Here is a 20,426-nt window from a genome sequence, read left to right as displayed (position 1 = left end):
TTTATGGAATATAAAGTGAACAAAAATTAACTATTTTGGACTTTGGCATTTTTTTTATGTGTGTGCCATTGACCAAGCGGTTTATTAACCTTATATTTTAATAGTTCGGACATTTAAGCATGCATCGGTACCCCATATGATAATGTTTTTTTTTATTACATTATTTTATTTTTAAAAAGGAAATGGGGCTTTTTCACATGTATTCTTATTTTTTTATTACTTTTTTTTGCCCCCTTAGGAGGCTATACTATGCAATCTTCTGAATGCATACACTGTTCAATGCTATGCTATATGCATAGCATTGACCAGTGTTACCAATGCTTTGCTGCTCTAGCCTGCTGCGGAGGCCAGGCATGGAGCAGTAGATCGCCGATTGGACGAGGAGGATTCTGTCCTGATAGTCCCGATCAGCTTCGCTGAGCTGCCGGGATAGTTTCACTTTCAGTTTAGACACCGCAATCAACTTTGATAGCGGCGTCTAAAGGGTTAATGCCGGGCATCGGCCCGGCATTAGCTGTGGGTCCTGGCTGCCCGTAGCAACGGGGACCCACAGGGTTTAACCCGTTCACCGCTTGTACAGGTACGCCCTGAGTCCTTAAGGACTTGGGAACTGGGGCGTACTCGTACACCCTGCGTCCTTAAGGGGTTAAAGGACAGGAAGAAAAAAAAACACTATGAAAACTGGGGTTAATATGGGCTATGTGCCAATGCTGTATTGTCTACCTGTAACACTTCTTCAAAATGTAATAAAACCCCCAAAACTAGTCCATGGTCACTTGACTGCTAAGAACAATGCTTCCTAACCAGTGTACCTCCAGCCAAAGGTTGTCCAGGCATGCTGGGAGTTGTAGTTTTGCAGCAGCTGAAGGCACACTGGCTGGAAAACACAGCCCTAGACTCGTAATAGATGTGTACTCTGTACTGTGGGGGGTACACACTGGACTCTGACAATACTGTAACAATCCAGATAAAAACCCACATAACACCTTTCCAATCTGCCTTTTATCTCAGTCAGAAACAGAAACATGACAATCATAACAAACAGTAACACAACATAACAAAGCACATATAAGGAACTCAATATAACCTAATACACATAACATAAAATACAATGTATACAAGTCTGCTGTAGTTCTTTTTATTTACATATATCATAACAAACAAAAGCAAAATAAACAAACTACATGTAAGGAATTGAACATAATATAGCACACATAGCATAACATACAATATATATCCCAGTCTGATGTGGTTCTTTATATTTACAAATAGAAACATTACAATCATAATAAACAAAAACACAATAAAACAAATCACATCTAAGGAACTAAACACAATATAAATAATATACAGATGTCCTATATTACTATGTGTGTGTCTCAGTCTGCTGTAGTTCTTTTTATTTACAAATAGAAACATTACAATAATAACAAACAGAAACACAAGGTAACAATCACATAAGGAACTGAACACAAGCTAATAACACAATATCATAGACTCTATACATTCTCAGGCTGCTGTTCTCTGTTATCAGCCACATGAAGGTAGGGTGGGATAACTGGCAGACATCCAGGAGAATCCTTGTCCCCACGATCGTTGTCCTTCATCTCCAGAACCTGCAGACATCTATATGAAGCTCATTTCTTCATCCTCCCCCCCCGCTTCTACAAATGGTTAGCTCCTAATATCACAATACACTAGTGGTCCGCAACCTGTGGGAACTACAACTCCCATCATGTGTTGGTGTCTGGGTCGGAGCAGGCAGGTAGCAGACGTCTCCCCCCGTCTCGGATCCTCCTGCCCGGTCTGCGCTGTCACTTGTCCCCCAGGCCCCGCCCCCTGTAGACAGGCCCCGCCCCCTGCCTGTATTTCCAGCGCTGTCCAGGGCTCGGTGCTGTTGTCTCTCTCAGTGTCTGATTGAGCCCAGGCTGTGCGGGGGCTCCCTGCGGGATCAGAGCGCTCCCCCGCCGGGACTCCACTCCTCACATCCCCCTGCTGGGACTCCGCTCCATCCCCAGCCCAGCCTGGCTTTATTATGTGTGTCTGCAGTGCAGCCCCAGCAGCAGCAGCAGCAGCGGCGGCGGAGAGAGCAGGAGGGGACAGAGCCGGGACAAAGAGCAGCCAGCCGGCCGGGCGGCATGAGATAGGGAACCGGGGAGGCTGCGGTGGATTTACCGCGGCGCATGGGGGCAGCTAGCGACGCCGGAACACGGGACACACCGGCTACAGCACACAACGACCGGGCAGAGGGCGACACTGCCCCGGACAGCCGACACCGTGACACGGGTGATAGTGTTCTATCCCGGGCACCTAGAAGTGCACCAAGAGACGGGACATATAGACTAGAGGAGGGCAAACTGGCAAACAGTGCCGGGGAACCGAGAGGGGTGCCAGCCTAGAATACAGCATCGACACCGGGCACTGAGACAGAGCCCATAGAAGGACACAGAGGGCACGTACTAGTGCCAGGAGACCGGGCATAGGGACCCCAGATAGTCAAGCACAAGAGTGCCAGGATCCGGGTCATATATATGTCTTAGAGGAGAAGAGGGCACCAACACTGCCAAGTAGTGCCCAGAGAGGGCAAGCAGAAGTGTGCCAGCCAGTATATATATATATGTAGATTACAGAGAGAATTACACGATGCCAGCTGAATAGCGGGCACCAGAGAGCCATCCCATAGTGTTATCTGAGAAGTATTAGCCAGGAAGCACACTGACCTCCATTGTGCCATAGGACCTGGGGGAAGAAGGAGCAGCAGCTGCTGGGCACACAGTAACCCTGGTCAGTGCCAGTACCCGACCTAGCTGCCCAGTCCTACCATCCATATCCCAAACAGCATCCCCTCCCCCAGGCGCCTATATAGAATTGATCCTAATTTCATCCTGCAGCACTTGTGTGACTACCCCCAGGGCCTGGGGTGGGGGGCATCAGTCTCCTCCCTCCTCCTCCTCCATCCCCCCCTTCTGCACCCAAGGGAGTCACAATCCCACACAATAGGAACTTTAACACAATAAGTGAAGGAGAGAGGGAAAGGGGGGAGACTTGTGAGAGGGATCCGGCTGCACTGCAACACGGAGCCGAAGCTTCAGGACTTTCACAAGAGTGGGGGAGACTGCTGAGGAGCCGTGGAGATGTCCAGGAGGAAACAGGCCAAGCCACGCTCCGTGAAAGGTAAGAGGCTAGTGATGTGGAGGCATGTGCCCAGGGCGGCTAGGGGGAGGGGGGCAGGGCGGCTGTGCCAGCTGGGAGCCTGCTGCAGGCTGGGGCCGGGAGATGCTCCGTACCTCTGAGGAAGCTGCTGTGGGGAGACGCACCGTAGGCTCGGCCTGTATCCTTCCGCATTGAGCTGCGGCTCTGAGCAGACACGTGGGTTGGAAACAGGCTGTATCCCATTCACTGGGCACAATAAAAAGTTCCTCCCTTTACCAAATGGGACAGCCCCATGACTGACAGTACTCACTGCTAAAGTTTGCATCTTCTTATGCAGTGGCAGGGTAACCTGAAAGGAAACCTATCTATTCATGGATCTCTATTTAGCTATCATTTCACCCCCTATCAAGTAATGCTCTCCAGCTATTGCAAAACTACAACTCCCAGCATGCCCTGACAGCCAAAGGCTGTCAGGGCATGCTGGGAGTTGTAGTTTTGCAACAGCCGGAGAGCCACTGGTTGCAGAATACTGCATTTCTATAGTGTTCTGCATCCCTGGAGGATCTCTGACCTGGAGATATGGGTAGTGATGATGGAAGCTGACATGTTTCACGCTAATCCTACTAAACAGCCCTTCCAGCCTGAGATGACCACTGAAAGGCAACAATAGATACTTACACTTTGCACTTTAAAAATTTTTAAAAATTTTTTTTTATAGCTATAATACATTTAGTGCCGTACTCTGTAGCTGTCAATGTTTTCATTTTCCCTGATGGGTTTTCTTGAAACTTCAGCTATGGAATTGACGATTTTCTTTACCGATCTGCTCGATTTGTGGTTATTGGTGATGCAGTTGTTGTAGGTGTAGTGATATAGGGGCCGCAAGGCGAAGCTGTATCCTCTTCTTGAAAAGCTGGTGTCTGTAACGTTTCTTCTTGTTTTGCTTGTTTATGTTTTTTATTGTAAATATTTGTTTTGTTTTGCCTTGTGATGTTTCTAGTTGGCATAGGAAGTTTTGTATACAAGCCAAGTAACCCTTACCGCTAGGATTTTGCTCCTGGCGTCAAACTTGGGGTTCTTCTGAATTTGTAAATCAAGCTGGCTTTTGTAATGGTGTAAATGGCTTCCAAAGTCTACAATAATGTTTGTGCTCATGAAGTTTGGTCACATGACTGTAACATCTGAAGACCAAGTGAGGTGAGAACATGGGATCTCCACCTTGTCCAGAGCTTGTGGTGTGCATAGGTACCACAAACGCCTTCGATGGAGGATGGGACCCAACACTTAATCTTTAACCATCTTCTGCAAGGAAGGGGGGCCTCTTCCTCTAACCCCATAACACCCATAACATAACAAAACCTTATTTTCCAGTTGGCATTTTATTTCCCATAAAATTGATATTGCCATTATACAAATATTTAGTGGAGACCATCACAATGGTTTGGGTGTTTGGTTTGATTTTTGCCCTTTTAGGAATGATGACAGTATTCTAAGTAGTGGGACAACTCCATAAAAGTAGTGAAGAATTGACCTTTAAAAGGGTTTTTCCAGATAAAACAACTAATACTGGCAGATGCAAATTTTCTCATAGCTATTCCAGGGCTGATGCTCTTGTGGTCCCTCACCAGACACTGGTAATACCCTTAGGTACAACATGGGACCGCTCCTGGAAAGTAAATATAAACAAGGGATTTAAAGCAATAAGGTCAATCACGCATCAGCGGCAGGATATCTGTTTAAATCTTCCGCAACTTTATAGCCCAGGTCCTGCCAAGACTACAGTGATCAGGGTAGGAATTTGACTGAAGTCCCATAGACAGGCAAATCGATATTCTGATCGCTGTAGTCTTGAGGAAAGTTTCGGGTTGTGAAATTGCATGCGATTTAAACAGATATCCTGTCGCCGGAGTTTTGCTTTAATTGGTTAGTACTATTTTTCTGTGTGACATTTGCTGAACCTTTTTTAAGTTTTCTTTAAGTTTGACTATAGACTAGGCAATGTTTTTATTGGAAAATAGCATCAGAAATTCCACAGCTTTCATTTTCATGTATTCCTCCAGAATCTTCAGATTTCTGGGCTATATGTATATATATATATATATATATATATATATATATATATATATATATATAGTTAATTAATAAACCAGAATTTGGGGGAGGAGCCTAGGCTATTTACACCTCCCACTTTCTCATAGCACTTTTAAGCTACTTATATGGTCGGCCAAGGCGAACATCAGGGAGTTATCACTTACCCTTAGGTACAACTATTTTTATGTATACATTGTACATGACCCCCCCCCCCCTAAAAAAAAAAAAATCTATCTATCTATATATGGGAATGGTAAGACCGCACCGGGGGCCAACCTACGTGCCTGTGGTTGCCCAGGCTGCCAGCCCAGGATAAATGAACAGCAAATCCAACAAATCACCGCACAAGTAGGTCTTGGATCAGAAAAAGCTGGTGGTTTTTATTCCCAAGTAAAATGCAATGTTTCGGCAATAGCCTATATCAAGGCAATAGCATGCCGAAACATTGCATTATACTTGGGAATAAAAACCACCAGCTTTTTCTGATCCAAGACCTACTTGTGCGGTGATTTGTTGGATTTGCTGTTTATATATATATATCACATAAGTAAGTCCACCCCTCACATTTTTGGCAATATTTTATTATATCTTTTCATGTGACAACACTAAAGAAACGACCCTCTACTACAATGTAGTGCTGAGTGCACAGCCCGTATAACAGTGTTTAATGTTGAGTCTTTGAGGTGTGTTTAGGGTAGTGCTGGGTGTTATGACCAAAAATGTATATCACAGTATTTTTCTAAATTATGCTGTAGTTAACAGTATTTTGGGGGTGATGGTCAGTATAGTTTCAGGTGGTCGGGGGTCCTCACCATGGTAAAGGTCACCCGGTAACTCTCCTCCATGTCTCCGCAGTTCTGCTCGAGTTTCCCGGTGGTCAGGGGTCCTCATCATGGTACCCGGGGTCACGGTCAGGCTGCCCGGTAACTCTCCTCCATACCTCCGCAGTTCTGCTCGAGTTTCCCGCGCCCGTCCAGAAGTCATGTGCCCACTGGGAGTTGTAGTCCCCTTCCAGCTTCTCACAGTCAGTTCAGTGCGGCTCGGACTACACTTCCCGGAGACACTGTACGGCCGGACGTTTCTCTACGCCATCACGCATTGAAGTTGGTTGGTATGGAAATGGTATTGCGGTATGTGAAAAATTAATATCGTAAAGAAAAAACACACCGGTATTCGGTATGAACCGATATACCGCCCAGTGGCCTGCGGCCCAGTCTTCGAAGGAAGGGGATCACGCTCTGATTCAGTATGTCATATGTTGGCATTCAGGGTTCCCTCAATGAACTCTAGTTCCCCAGTGCCAGCAGCACTCATGCAGGCCCAGAACATGACACTCCCATGCTTGACTGTAGGCAAGACACACTTGTCTTTGTACTCCTTACCTGGTTTCTGCAACACACTTGACACCATCTGAACCAAATAAGTTTATCTTGGTCTCATTGGACCACAGGACATGGTTCCAGTAATCCATGTCCCTAGTCTGCTTGTCTTCAGTGAACAGTTTGTGGGCTTTCTTGTGCATCATCTTTATAAGAGACATTTTTTCAAGGCCGACAGTCATGCAGACTGTTTTGATGCAGTGTTCGCCATATGGTCTGAGCACTGACAGGCTGAACTCCCAACCTCTTCAACCTCTGCAGCAATGCTGGCAACATTCATATAGCTATTTCCCAAAGACAACCTCTTCATATGACGCCAAGCAGTTGTACTCATCTTTTTATAGCATAGGTCATCTTTATGTAGAGCAGCAATTTTTTTTAGCTCCCCTTAGAGTTCTTTTCCATGAGGTGTCATGTTGAACTTACAGTGGCCAGTATTAGAGAGTATGAGAGTGATAACACCAAATTTAAGACACCTGCTACCCATTCACACCTCAGACCTTGTAACACTTAACATTGGGAACTGGGCCCAACTGGTACATTTTCACTTAGGGGTGCACTCTTTTGTTACCAAGGTTTGGACATTGATGGCTGTGTGTTTAGTTATTTTAAAGGGACACAACATTGAACAGTGTTATACAGGCTGTACACTCACTACTTTACATTGAAGCAGAGTGTCATTTCTTCAGTGTTGTCACATGAAAAGATAGAATAAATTATTTACAAAAAAGTGAGGGGTGGACTTAGTTATGTGAGACACTCTATATTTCCGGTCCATACAAATATGTAAAGACTATTATTGGTACAATAGTACAATTTTTTCCCATTTATTTTGCTCATAAAAAAAGTTCAGATCATACTAAAATTCTAATGATTTTTCATTGACCTATATCAGAAATTCTTGTCACTTTTCAGAAATGCTACATTCTTTCCAATGGGAATGTTTAGTTGCTAAGAATCCACGTTGGATACATTTTGACACCATGAAGATTACCTTTCTGACCTGTAAGACTAGATGCCATGATGAAGTGTAGAAATCCCGGAGATCTGTTGGCAGAGGGATCAGTTCTGTTCATTGTATTGCACTTGATTCCACACTTTGGGATAGACCCAATCAGCTGCTTGTTGGGAAAAGCTAGAACAACTTGTGACATGAGTGAATTTCTCTCTATTTCACTTTTGTTTACATTTATAATAAAAAAAATATTATGCTATTATTTTGCAAAGAGGCAAAGCTATAGTAGTATTTTGCTTATTATAGTGTATAGAGTGCATTCAGGAAGTCTTCAGACCCTTTCAGTTTTTGCATATTTTGTTATGTTGCGGACTTGTGCTACAGTTAAAAAAAGCTAAGTTTTCCCTCATCATTCTGCACTCAATACCCCAATGACACAGTGAAAACACAATGTTAGAGATCTTTGCTAATTTATTAAAAAGAAAAGACCAATATATTGTACTGAAATAAGTATTCAGACCCTTTACTTAGGGCTTAGTTGAAGCACCTTTGGCAGATATATTATTAGTTATAATGCCATAATGTTTGCTCACCTGAATTTTCAGCCATTTTTCTCTGCAGATCCTCTAATGCTCCATCAGGTTGGATGGGAACCATCGGTGGAAGCCATTTTCAGGTCTTTCAAGAGATCATGACTGTGTGCTTAGGGCGACTGTCTTGTTGGAAGGTGCACCTTAGGCCTAGATTGAGGTTCAAAGCACTCTGGATCAGATTTTCATTAAGAATATCTCTGTACTTTGCTCTGTTCAGCTTTTCCTCAATCCTGACCAGTCTATTTTTCCCAGCCATTGATAAACACTCCCAAAGCATGATGCTGACACCACCATGCTTCCCTGTAGAGATGGTATTGGGCAGGTGATGAGCAGGGCCTGGTTTCCTCCAGACATGACAGTTAAAATTGAGGATAGAAAGTTCCATCTTGGTTTCCTCAGACCATATAATCTTGTTTCTCACAATCTAAATAAATTTTTTTTTTTTTTTTTTACCACAAGGCTGCATCATCACAAAAAAATTAATAAAAATTAAGGGGTCTGAAAACTTTTTGAATGCATTGTCTACTGTCCATTTTTCATACTGTACCATCTTTGTAAAATCCCGCATTCTGACCAGACTGTTTTGAAGCTACTGGTACCAATCACTACTGATGGCTGCGCTCCTTTGTTTTCACTGTCCCTTCTGAGAATGGACAACATAAGTTATATGTCAAGTGCATCAGGTCTACCTGTCATAAAAATACTCTATGGTAGGGCTAGACAAAGAACTGTATATCTCTGAAGCAGCCATCTGTAAAGCTAGCTTGTCGACTACAAACATAGCTGCATGGCTGAGGAAATGTACTAAGAATGCACACTTATACACTTTGCATTTACAGCACAACCACTGGTCCCTGGTGCCATCACTGAAGTGCCAATAAAGCCATTGTAATCTAACAGTTTGCATTTTTTGGGAATCTCTTAGATTCCAGTAGAGTGGGCATATATGGAATATTGAAGTTAGCACTATGGGGGAGATTTATCAAAATATGTCCAGAGGAAAAGTTGCTGAGTTGCCCATAGCAACCAATCAGATCGCTTCTTTCATTTTTCAGAGGCCTTTTCAAAAAGGAAAGAAGCAATCTGATTGGTTTCTATGGGCAACTCAGCAACTTTCCCTCTGGACAGGTTTTGATAAATCTCCCCCAATATATTTTAATGCATTGCCTTGAAAGTCTTGGTTGTTGAAGAAAAAAATTCTCTGTATTGATGTTGGAAAAAGACTTAACCAAACTGTCCTAAAAATTATTGATCATCATCTCTGAAAATGGTAATTTACCAAGTTCAACAAGTTCTCTCTGACTTCCCATTCACTATTCTATTTTATGAGATGCCTGATATTCACATTTTTTTTAACGATATTGCAATATGATTCTTTTTAAGTTCCAATATTTAAAAAGTACCTGTCACCAAATAAACTTTTCTAAATTTACTCAGGCTGTGTTCCCTAATTACTCCTAACACCCCTCCAACACTTAAAAAAATTTGAGAGCTTTATAAAGCTGTGTATCTTACCTTTCTTCCTGCTTGCAGAGAAAGTGGGCATTCCAGCAGGCATGAAGTGGGCGTTTCACTGAAGCCTGCTGGGGGACCACTTCCGCCCTCACATGGTTTCAGTGCTGTGATCAATAGAAGACCTCAAGCTCTATGCATCTTCCAGTGAGGCTCTATGCATCCTTCAGTGAGGCTCTTTGCAGCTTTTAGTGAGGCTCTATGCATGTTTCAATGAGCCTCTTTGCAGCTTTCAGTGAGGCTCTTTGCAGCTTTCAGTGAGGCTTTTTGCATGTTTCAGTGAGACTCTGTGCAGCTGTCAATCAAGCTCAGTGCAGAGAAGCACTTCCTGAGTTTGGTCTTCTGCCACACAAGGAGGAGACCGAACTTCCTGTATTAATTGTGGCAGGGAACAGAACCAGAGCCACCTAGTGGCCATTTTTTCTATTACATTTTAAACATATTTATGTTGATAATTTTAAAAGTAAGTGAATGGGAAAGTGTCTGCTAATTACACAAGGAACACTATATTACAAATTTTATTTGGTGACAGGTACTCTTTAATAAACCAGAAATGGGGACGGGTTTTGCATGTTGAGCTTGTTGCTCTTCTTGAAGCATGGTGTGTCGCCTAAATATGGCTACTGTTTTCTTAAAATTGTGTTTTTGCACTAAAAGATGTTGTGACAGATACAGTGTTTACTTGCACGTTTATTGATGAGTTTTTCTCTAAGTTATCAATACAGAGGCTACAATTAAGTGCAATATTTTATCATAGTTTTTAGATGTATGTCTAGTGCTGCGCTCATACCCCTTTTTGCTACAAGTGTCTGCCCACACTGCTTAGTACAACAATAATAGCAATATTTTTTCATGCTGCTATGGCCTCCAGTTTCCGTGGAGACACTTAAGAGTTGGGCCTGAAGGCTGCACTAGTTCCCCACAAGAATCCCGAGCCCGGTATCAGTGACATGTCTTGCTCACATGTTATTTGTGTGAGAAAGTGGCATTTGCTGAACAACATGCAGACCGTAAAATGCCCAAATCAGCTGGCGGGTCTCACACTGTGGCACCAATTTCTTACCTTTGCTTTTAGCAGCTTGAATACATTTTGCACTGGCTAGAAGTACAGAAATGAGGAGGCGATAGAAAAAAAACCATATTAATTCTATTGGTTACAGTATTCATTAGCACAGATGTTAGTCATAATATTGTAACATGAGATGTTACTTATTTATTGAGACACTGAACGTTTTTGTTTACTTTGTTTCATCAAACATTTTACTATTTTTAAACTAAAATGTGTATCTTCGGGGATAGAAAAAGTATATAAAATGTCAGGGTCTCGTAAATCCAGTCCTGGCATCTTTGTTTGGGCAGTAATCGAGTTAGTAACAATTACGTCTGTTACCATGGTAACAGGTGATTGAGCTGACTGCAGACTCCCTCATCTCTTAACTTCACATTGGAGGAAGCGGTAATCTGAGACCTTTCCCCTAGACCAGTGGTCTCAAACTGTGTCCCTCCAGATGTTGCAAAACTTCAACTCCTAGCATGCCTGGACAGCCAACGGCTGTTGGGGCATGCTGGGAGTTGAAATGTTGCAACATCTGGAGGGACACAGTTTCAAGGGGTACTCCGGTGGAAAACTTTTTTTTTTTTTTAAATGAACTTGTGCCAGAAAGTTAAACAGATTTGTAAATTACTTCTATTAAAACAATCTTTATTCTTCCAGTACTTATTAGCAGCTGTATACTACAGAGGAAATTCTTTGCTTTTTGAATTTATTTTTGTCTTGTCCACAGTTCTCTTTGCTGACACCTCTGTCCCTGTCAGGAACTGTCCACAGCAGCATAGGTTTGCTATGGAGATTTTCTCCTGCTCTGGACAGTTCCTGATACTGGCATCAGGTGTCAGCAGAGAGACCTGTGGACAAGACAAAAAAGAAATTAAAAAAGAAAAGAATTTCCTCTGTAGGATACAGCTGCTAAAAAGTACTGGAAGGATAAAGATTTTTTTAATGGAAGTAATATACAAATCTGTTTATCTTTCTGGCAGTACCCCACCAGAGTACCCTTTTAAGACCACTGCCCTAGAGCCTTTTTTTTGTAATGTGGAGTAGAAGATTTGTTTTAATACCCTCCCCACAGTTAAAATTAGAAAAAAGTATCCTCAATTTGTTTAATTATAGGCATTAATTAAATTGTATGTCTCTGTAGATTTATTTGCTCTTTTTTTTTTTATTTGATGTGACGTAGCCTTTTTTTATTTTGTCATCAATGTAGGCGTATTACCGTAAGTCTTTATGCAGTTAAGTTTACAAATAATTATAAATAATTCTATATTTTAAGGTAATCTTAAGGCTAGGACAGAGTCCAGTAAGTGAAGGCGGGACTAACACTCCCCTGTGCTCACTCCTGTCCTGTCTATCAGACTGCAGAGAGCGCTTGCTGGGAGCAAGCACAGAGGCTCACTGCAGCTGTGGGCTTTATGGGAGAGCTTGTATATCCATACCCTGCAGTTTGTTCTCCACTGAAAGTTTATATATAGATATATGACATAAAATGCAATATAAATACACCAATATATGCATAAGAGATGGACATTATGTATATTATGACACCTAGAAATAGAGTGGGAAAGCTCTAGTTTTACTTTTCACACTGTCCCTTCTTGAAGTCTCACCATTGTATATGCTGTAAAATGCAAGCACACTCCAATAATCCTCTTCTCTGTAACATGTGCAGCATGAAAAGAGAGAGGAAGGGTTACAGAGCAGCCTGCAGTGATTGGATGAAGAGACCCAGCACAGCACAGGAGACTCAGGGAGGAAGTAAATGCATGGTGAGTGAGGGCGGGCTCGGTGCATGCCTTGGACACACTTATAGAGCAGTGGATCTCAGAATGAGTGAGCAGCAGAACAGAGGGATATTTAAGCCAAATCCAGAATTTAGACCCATAAAGAAGACAAAGAGTCTGGAAAGAGTTTGCATGACCTACTGCATGACCTATAGGCATTTTTCTCGTCATATGAAAGGTATGCTTTAAGATTCAAATAATTGCAATAAAAAGTTTAAAGGAGTAGTCCAGTGGTGATTCAGTGGTGAGCAACTTATCCGACCCCTGGGGCCCCCCGCGATCTCCTGTACGGAGCCCCGACAGCCCGCTGGAAGGGGGCGTGTCGACCTCCGCACGAGGCGGCGGCCGACACGCCCCCTCAATACAACTCTATGGCAGAGCCGAAGCGCTGCCTTCGGCAATCTCCGGCTCTGCCATAGAGATGTATTGAGGGGGCGTGTCGGCCGCCGCCTCGTGCGGGGGTCGACACCCGCTATCTCGGCGGAGAGCCGGGGCCCCGTACAGAGAGATCGCAGGGGGCCCCAGCGGTCGGACCCCCCGCGATCTCAAACTTATCCCCTATCCTTAGGATAGGGGATAAGTTTTTCACCACTGGACTACCCCTTTAAGGTTGATAGTTTTTTTTTTATTATACTGGATTAAGTTTTTTTTTGTTTTTGTTTTTTTATACTGCGTGCCATGAAACAAGTGTGAACAGAGCCTAAGGGGACTGTCTGGCCACTTAAAGGGGTACTCAACTGGAAAACATTTTTTTTTTAACAACTGGTGCCAGAAAGTTAAACAGATTTGTAAATGACTTCTATTAAAAAATCGTAATCCTTCCTTCAGCTGCTGTTATGATCCACAGGAAGTTCTTTTCTTTTGAAATTTCCTTTCTGTCTGACCACAGTGCTCTCTGCTGACACCTCTGTCCATTTTAGGAACTGTCCAGAGCAGGAGCAAATCCCCATAGAAAACCTATCCTGCTCTGGACTGTTACTAAAATGGACAGAGGTGTCAGCAGAGAGCACTGTGGTCAGGCAGAAAGGAAATTCAAAAAGAAAAGTCCTTACTGTGGATCATAGCAGCAGCTCATAAGTACTGGAAGGATTAAGATTTTTTTTTTGTAGAAGTAATTTACAAATCTGTTTAATTTACTGGCACCAGTTGATAAAAAACAAAACAGTACCCCTTTAAATCCTGTCTGACCAGGCAGAATTTTACACGGCCATAGATCGTGTTAGACCACCGATGTTTTTATAGTCTGTGAAAGGTCAGCAACTTTTTAAAGTGGTTTTTCAGGCAAAATTTATTGATGGCCTATCCTCAAGATAGGTCATCATTATCTGATTGGTGGAGTGCCAAGGCCTGGCAACTGTTGCCAGAGCATGCAGGGTTACTACCATTGTAGAAAATGAAAGCTGATATGCAGTAACCCAGAATGGCCAATATACAATGTACAGAGCTGTAAAATAATAAAATAAGTTGTGCTCACTTGCTTCTTGAGTCTCACCACTCTTTGTACTTCCCGATCCCTTTTTGAAGGGACATGAAACCAGAGTGGCCAATCATTGGTTCTGGTTGGTCACCCTTATAGCCAGTGATGGGGTGTAGCATTTACATATCTGTGTTGAGGAAGCATTAGAACTTGAGCAGTAGGGGATCGGTAAGGTGAGTATGGCTTCTTTTATCTTTGTACATCATTCTAAGCTGCTTTTTTTTTTTTTTTTTAATCAAGTGGATAAACAACCCTTTTAAAATATTCTTTTTTTGTCATAATTATTTGTTTTCTTATGAATTTTGAGTTCTAAACGTATTGAAATAGAGAAAACTGCTGTTGTGAAGACTCTGGTAATTGTTACAGGCATGCAAATAAAGGGAACCCCAGGGTTAAAGCAGGGTCTTTCCAGTGACATATGCTGAATGATGAAACGAGAGATGAAGATTAGACGTACCACTTAAACCACTGGAAGATGAAAGAGGAATCATTTTACTCCACAAAGGCACATTACTTGTAAAGAGCTGGGGAAGGCAGCGTGAGCTAATTGGAGTGTTTGTTTTCATCTCTGAATGTGTGTGTGTTTTTAAGTCTTTATTGCCTGAAGTTAATTGATGGAATTTTGTCTTTTAAAGAACCAGCCATGCTTGGTAAATTTGTTTCTAAAACAGCTTCGAAGAAAACTTGCTTTTATCTGTTTTCATGCAAAGGGGTTTTTATTTTTATTTTTTTATTTCAAGTATAATATCTGTTAGGTCTTGTTCACACCACGTTTTTGCATCCTTTTTGAAAAGTTAAGTTTTTATTGCAAGATAGACATTCTTGTGTCTTGTTATACTTTTCTTCTGTTGTAACTAAAACCGGATACATCCTAATCCTGTCTAGGAGCCTGCATCATTTATGTGTCCTTTATATCCTGTTTTACCAAAAGAAATTGCACCTTTAAAGGGGTATTCCAGAAATTGTATTTATTTGACTGTGCTACAGGGGCTGTAAAGTTAGTGTAGTTCATAATATAATGTCTGTACCTGTGTTTGACCGTGGTCTTATGTGATTTTCGCCCCAATATTTATTTTTAGCAGCGTACAAAATTACTCAGGATTTCCCAGGTTGTAGCACATTGAAACATGACCTCACTAGTCAGTTGTGCATAGGGAGCCAGTCCTGCTTCAATGTGTGGCGCAACCGCTGCGCAGGACAGAGATTATTTTGAAACAGCTGTAGGCACCCTGATTAGAAAACACTAGTCTTTTGAATGGATACAGCTAATTTGTGCTGCAATGGGTGGGGTGGCTGATGTGTGGGAGGGAGAAAAGTGACTTTAAATTTACAAGCATGGAACTATGGGGTGTGTAGTTTGAGAAGCAAATCCAACAGGAAATACCCAGTTCACAAAAAGATAGCCTGGCAGGTATGTACTAAAATCACCTTATGGTGGATAACCCCTTTAAAAAGGATGCAGCTCTGGTTGGTTCGGGTGGTCATTGAGGAGATTGAAAAGGTGCATGAAATCTTACAGGCAATGCTTTTAGGTAATACGACCTATGCAAATCAGTTCTCACCTGAAAGAAAGAAAACTGGAAGATTTATCAAAACCTTTACAAAGGAAAAGTGGAGCAGTTGCCCATAGCAACCAATTAGATTGCTTCTTTAATTTTTAAAAAGGCATTTGAAAACGAAATAAGTGATCTGATTGGTTGCTATTGGCAACTGCTGTACTTTTCCAATGCACAGATTTTGATAAATCTCCCCCCACTGTCTTTAGTGCCACCTTCTGGAGGAGAGGTGTATAGAGGATGTGTCAGATCGCTGGGACCACAATGTCAAAAACAGCCCAAGGCCCAAGTCTTGTTTTAGAATGGAGCAGCAATAAGTGTTTTAACTTAAAATTTCTCTTTAAAATTGAAATATAGCTGACGTCTTTCCGTTGTTTACATATTAGTTCATTACTACAGCAAACAATAAGGCCTACATTTGTGTTATATTGTTATTGTTCTGCGAAGACATAACAAGCTTCTTCTAGAAGCTCCAGCACATTGGGCGCCTAGATTAAGAGTCATTTGTTCTAGTTTATCAATTAGTTCGTATTACAGCATTCTATTTATTTTAGTATTGTTGGCCTTCAAGTGCTTCTTGTTTGACAGTCAGCATGTGCATCCATGTCACACACCCAGAACAGTGTGGTAAGACAGCCAGAGCAGAATGGATGATAGACAAGCCAGTGTACCTCTTATACATAGTCCTTTTAGAGTGTCAAGTGGTACCATAAAGTGGCAATTTAACCACCACTCCAGTTGTGTCATATAGATTGTGTGGTATTGATGACAAGTATAATTTTCCCATGTAATCTGACTTAACCCCTTAAGGACTCAGGGTTTTTTATTTTTTGCACTTTCGTTTTTTCCTCCTTACCTTTTAAAAATCATAACCCTTTCAATTTTCCACCTAAAAATCCATATTATGGCTTATTTTTTGCGTCGCCAATTCTACTTTGCAGTGACATTAGTAATTTTACCCAAAAAATGCACAGCGAAACGGAAAAATTTTGTAAGTTTTGAGGGCTTCCGTTTCTACGCAGTGCATATATCGGTAAAAATTACACCTTATCATTATTCTGTAGGTCCATACGGTTAAAATGATACCCTACTTATATAGGTTTGATTTTGTCGCACTTCTGGAAAAAATCATAACTACATGCAGGAAAATTTATATGTTTAAAAATGTCATCTTCTGACCCCTATAACTTTTTTATTTTTCCACGTACAGGGCGGTATGAGGACTCATTTTTTGCGCCGTGATCTGAAGTTTTTATCGGTATGATTTTTGTTTTGATCAGACTTTTTGGTCACTTTTTATTCATTTTTTAATGGTATAAAAAGTGACCAAAAATGCGCTTTTTTGGACTTTGCAATTTTTTTGCGCGTACGCCATTGACTGTGCGGTTTAATTAATGATATATTTGTATAGTTTGGACATTTACGCATGCGGCGATACCACATATGTTTATTTTTTATTTTTTTACACTGTTTTAGTTTTTTTATGGGAAAAGGGGGGTGATTCAAACTTTTATTAGGGAAGGGGTTAAATGACCTTTATTAACACTTTTTTTTAACTTTTTTTTGCAGTGTTATAGGTCCCATAGGGACCTATAACACTGCACACACTGATCTTTTACACAGATCACTGGCGTGTATTAACACGCCTGTGATCAGTGTTATCGGCGCTTGACTGCTCCTGCCTGGATCTCAGGCACGGAGCAGTCATTCGCCGATCGGACACCGAGGAGGCAGGTAAGGGCCCTCCCGGTGTTCTGTAAGCTGTTCGGGACGCCGCGATTTCACCGCGGCGGTCCCGAACAGCCCGACTGAGCAGCCGGGTCACTTTCAGTTTCACTTTAGAAGCGGCGGTCAGCTTTGACCGCCGCTTCTAAAGGGTTAATATCGCACATCGCCGCGATTGGCGATGTGTGGTATTAGCCGCGGGTCCCGGCCGTTGATGAGCGCCTGGACCGACGCAATATGATGCGGGATCGCGGCGCAATCCCGCTTCACATCGCGGGAGCCGGCGCAGGACGTAAATATACGTCCTGCGTCGTTAAGGGGTTAAAGGGGTATTTCAGGAATTTTTTGGATTTGACTATGCTACAGGGGTTGTAAAGTTAGTGTAGTTCATAATATAGTGTCTGTACATGTGTGTGACAGTTTTCTCACAATTCTTATGTGATTTTCACCCCAATATTTATTTTTACCAGCATACAAAATGACTGATTTTTCCCAGCTTGCAATGCGGCCGAGACCTGACTCACTAGTCAGCTGATGACAGGGAGCCTGTCCGCTTCAATGGGTGGAGCGATCGCTTGGTGGGAGAGAGGTCAATCTGCAACTAATGCAATAGCTGCAGGCACCCTGATTGAAAACCACAGGTCTTTTGAATGGATGCAGCTCATTTATGTTTCAATGGGTGGGGTGGCTGATGTGTGGGAGGGAGGAAAATTGAATTATTAGATGTGTAGGCAAAGAAGAAAACTCAAACAGGAAATACCAGTTCACAAAAAGCTGCCACAGTATTATGGTAATCTCACAACATAGCCATTTAGCCCCAAGACAAGTGCAGATCCTTCCTAAGCATATCCATTACTGTCTACCAGGTAAATACTAAAATCACCTTATGGTGGATAACCCCTTTAATCGTAGCCTATAGCTCATGCCTATAATAACATTGGTACAGTAAAGAGGTGATGTACCTGTGAAATCTTATATACTTCCAGTCCCTAGCCTGACCTTTGATCTCTGTTATGCTGAAAATGCACTTGGGAAAGTTGGCAGATTTGAGTGATCAACCAGTCAGAAAAGAGGGATCGAGCATGGTAGACTTCACATGCTCACATGCTATTCCCTTCCTAATGAAAAAAATGTGCATTCAGGAGTAATATCTGTAGACCGAGCAAATATCTCAAGTGTGTGGACGGCTTTACATTCTTGTCAGGTTGTTTTTCTCGTTTATACATTTTTTTTCCAACAATGTTTTTATTAAACTTTATATATAATGAAACATGGAAACAAGGGAAAAATGGGACTTTCCTCAGGAAATTAGTCTGATTGAGTAAAGCCAAAATAGGGAAACTTTTAGGATATCCTTGTTATGCATTCTTACTAAGTTAAAAGCATTTTAATTATCCTTTACATTGATTTTTAATATGTAGTATTATTTAGTTAAGCCATTTTGAGCATTCTAGAAGGCATTGAAATTATTTTTTGAATTTCCTAATACATAGGTCTCTGAACAAGTAAGGGTGGGGGGTGCGGTGTTGTTTCAAATATCAGGAAGTAAAATGAAATTAGTTTGGTATGTGTAGCAGTGAATCTTTTCTGTGATTTTCAAAAAATATTTTCTTTTTTTTTTTCTTTTTGCAAAGTCTTACTTCCACCCCGTCTATTTAAAATAAATAGTAAAGTACAGTAAATAAGATGTGCAGCAATGCTCCTTTGCATCATTGTAGAACTGCTTTTCATGCATCTGATGAGTACTTTTTTTGTTGTGTCTCGGGTTGTTTGACTTATTGGAAGATATTATTTCAAATGATCCCCAACCCAAAAAATCCAGACTGAAGGGTAGTAGAGAGTCTAAAACAAGTGTTATAATTTTGTTTATACGTGCGGAGATGTCTATAGGCGCAGAATCTAAGTTCTGAATTAGGTGTGTTGTGGCGGGTTGGTCAACACATTTTTATGCGAATAATACAAGCTTGGATAAACAAACTAGGCGGCCTTTTTGAAAAGTAATTTTCTTGTATGTAGATGTGCAAATCAATATGATACCCTACAATGTAAGGTGGATATTCTAATTAAAAGTTGATTTAAGTAGTTACTATATTTATTTGTCTTCTTACTTGGTGTATTGGCATTAGAAGAAGAAAAAGGTCATCCTAGGCTAAATGCTATATAAGGATGACTGTGTGCTTGAAGGTGGTACACCAGACTGGGTTCATGTCATTTTTCAGTCTGATCATGATGAATGTGTTCAGACAATGTTTTGATTTTTCATATCAACCGGAGTCTCAATTGTTTTATGAGGGCTTATGAGAACTGCCATTTCAGGGAAAATCTCCTTAGGATTTAAAGAGTACCTGTCACCAAGTAAAACTTTTAATATAGTGTTCCTTGTGTAATTAGCAGACACTTTCCCAGTCACTTTCTTTTAAAATTATCAACATAAATATGTTTAAGATGTAATAGAAAAAACGGACACAAGGTGGCTCTGTTCTGTTCCCTGCCACAATGAATACAGTGAATTTGGTCTCCTCCCGTGCTGGTAGGAGACCAAACTCACAAAGTGTTTCTCTGCACTGAGCTTGATTGACAGCTGCACAGAGCCTCACTGAACGTCGCACAGAGCATCACTGAAAGAATCACAGAGCCTCACTGAAAGCTGCACAGAGCCTCACTGAAAGCTGCACAGAGCCTCACTTAAAGATGCACAGAGCTTGAGGTCTTCTATTCATCACAGCACTGCAACCATGTGAGGGCGGAAATGGTCCCCCAGCAGGCTTCAGTGATGTCATACCTGCAGGGAAATACCAACTTTTTCCTGCTAGGAGATTGCACTATGTGAGAAAGAATAAACGAAAAAAAGCTCTGAATTTTTTTTTAGGGTGGGAGGGGTGTTAGGAGTAGTTAGGGAACATTGCCTGAGTTTGTTTACAAAAGTTTATTTGGTGACAGGTACTTTTTAAACTCTAATTTTGTGTTTGATCCATGTCTTCCACACTGTCATAACAAGGGTATTTGCTTTGGTGTTTGCTTACAGGTCTAAGAAGGTTGTGTGTTGGAGACTGATCAATGATCTGATATAAACCATTGGTTTATGAGATGGTATATATAGCATGAGTTATTGCTTGGCCAGTCCCCTACTGTTCTACGCTGAGCCGT

General features: G+C 41.7%; 1 protein-coding gene across 1 annotated transcript in view; it reads left to right on the top strand.

Annotated features, from left to right (window-relative positions):
• The first annotated feature begins 1,886 nt into the window (after positions 1–1,886).
• The window catches only part of ZNF423 (zinc finger protein 423), a 259,566-nt gene continuing 241,026 nt past the window's right edge, over positions 1,887–20,426 (top strand). Inside the window, exon 1 of the mRNA XM_056526329.1 lies at positions 1,887–3,174. Coding sequence (XP_056382304.1) covers positions 3,135–3,174 — 40 coding nt within the window. The 5' untranslated portion in view covers positions 1,887–3,134. The remainder of the gene's footprint in view (positions 3,175–20,426) is intronic.

The sequence above is a fragment of the Hyla sarda genome, chromosome 6 (genome assembly GCF_029499605.1).
Source record: "Hyla sarda isolate aHylSar1 chromosome 6, aHylSar1.hap1, whole genome shotgun sequence".
NCBI lineage: Eukaryota > Metazoa > Chordata > Amphibia > Anura > Hylidae > Hyla > Hyla sarda.
Note: the sequence above shows the minus strand (reverse complement) of the source record. Positions and strands in the feature narration are given on the sequence as shown.